The 897-nt window shown below is 65.6% G+C and overlaps 1 protein-coding gene across 1 annotated transcript in view; it reads right to left on the bottom strand.

The window, feature by feature from the left end:
• Positions 1-892, bottom strand: part of LOC103615293 (epiplakin) — a gene marked incomplete at its 5' end in the record, with an annotated part of 19,012 nt that extends 18,120 nt beyond the window's left edge. Inside the window, one exon of the mRNA XM_017733812.1 lies at positions 4-892. Within this exon, the coding sequence (XP_017589301.1) occupies positions 4-892 (889 nt within the window). The remainder of the gene's footprint in view (positions 1-3) is intronic.
• Between the last annotated feature and the right edge of the window lie 5 nt (positions 893-897).

Below are 897 nucleotides of genomic sequence, written 5' to 3'. Positions count from 1 at the left end.
GCGTGTGCGCGGTGCCGTCGGTCCCGCCGGTGGCGATCTGGGCCTCGAGCAGGCGGATGCCGTGATCCCTGACGATCAGCTCCTTCTTCATGGCCTGGAACAGGGAGATTTTGTCGCCCGTATAGGGGTCAGAGTAGCCCGTCACGGCCCGCTCGGCCGACAGCAGCTTCTCGTGCAGCTCGCTGCCCCCCAGCCCGGAGGACACAGCCTCGTCCACAGAGAGCTTCTGGTTCTTGACTGGGTCGACCAGGAAGCCGGTGGCCGCCTGTGCCTCCAGCAGCACCAGCGCCGTGCCCTGCCTCAGGATGCCCTTCCACATGGCCTGGTAGATGCTCATCTTCTCCATCTTGCCAGGCTCGGCCTTGGAGGGCACCAGCACGCCGGCAATGACGCCCGTGCCGTCCAGGTAGCGCTTGACCGAGGTCATTTGCGTCACCTCCTGCACCGTCTTGGCGCCCTGCACCAGGTCGGCCAGCGTGTCCGTGTCGATGATGCCCGAGTCCAGCAGGTCCGAGGCGCTCACCTGCCTCCTGAGGCCTGTGAATTTCACGCTGCTGCTGCGCTGCGTCGCCTCCTCCACGAGGAGGGGGAGGAGCGTGGCCAGCTCGGCCAGCGCCAGGCCCCCCCCCCCCAACTGCCCCAGCAGCTCCCGACGCTTTGCCTCCAACACAAACTTGGAGAAGAGGAGCTCCCACAGGGACACCTTCCTGCCGTGGAAGCCGCCTGCCGACACCTCGACGGTGTAAGACTTGAGGGATCGCTCCAGCTCCTGCTCTTGCTGTCGCTCCTGGTCCCGCTCTTGCTCCCGCTTCTGTTCCAATTCCTTCTGGGAGTTTGCGGCACTGCCGTTCTGGATGGGTTCTGGCAGAACCTCTCTCTCTGCGGACTTGGGGGCCA

Source organism: Corvus brachyrhynchos, unplaced genomic scaffold (genome assembly GCF_000691975.1).
Source record: "Corvus brachyrhynchos isolate BGI_N302 unplaced genomic scaffold, ASM69197v1 scaffold275, whole genome shotgun sequence".
Taxonomy (NCBI): Eukaryota; Metazoa; Chordata; class Aves; order Passeriformes; family Corvidae; genus Corvus; species Corvus brachyrhynchos.
Note: the sequence above shows the minus strand (reverse complement) of the source record. Positions and strands in the feature narration are given on the sequence as shown.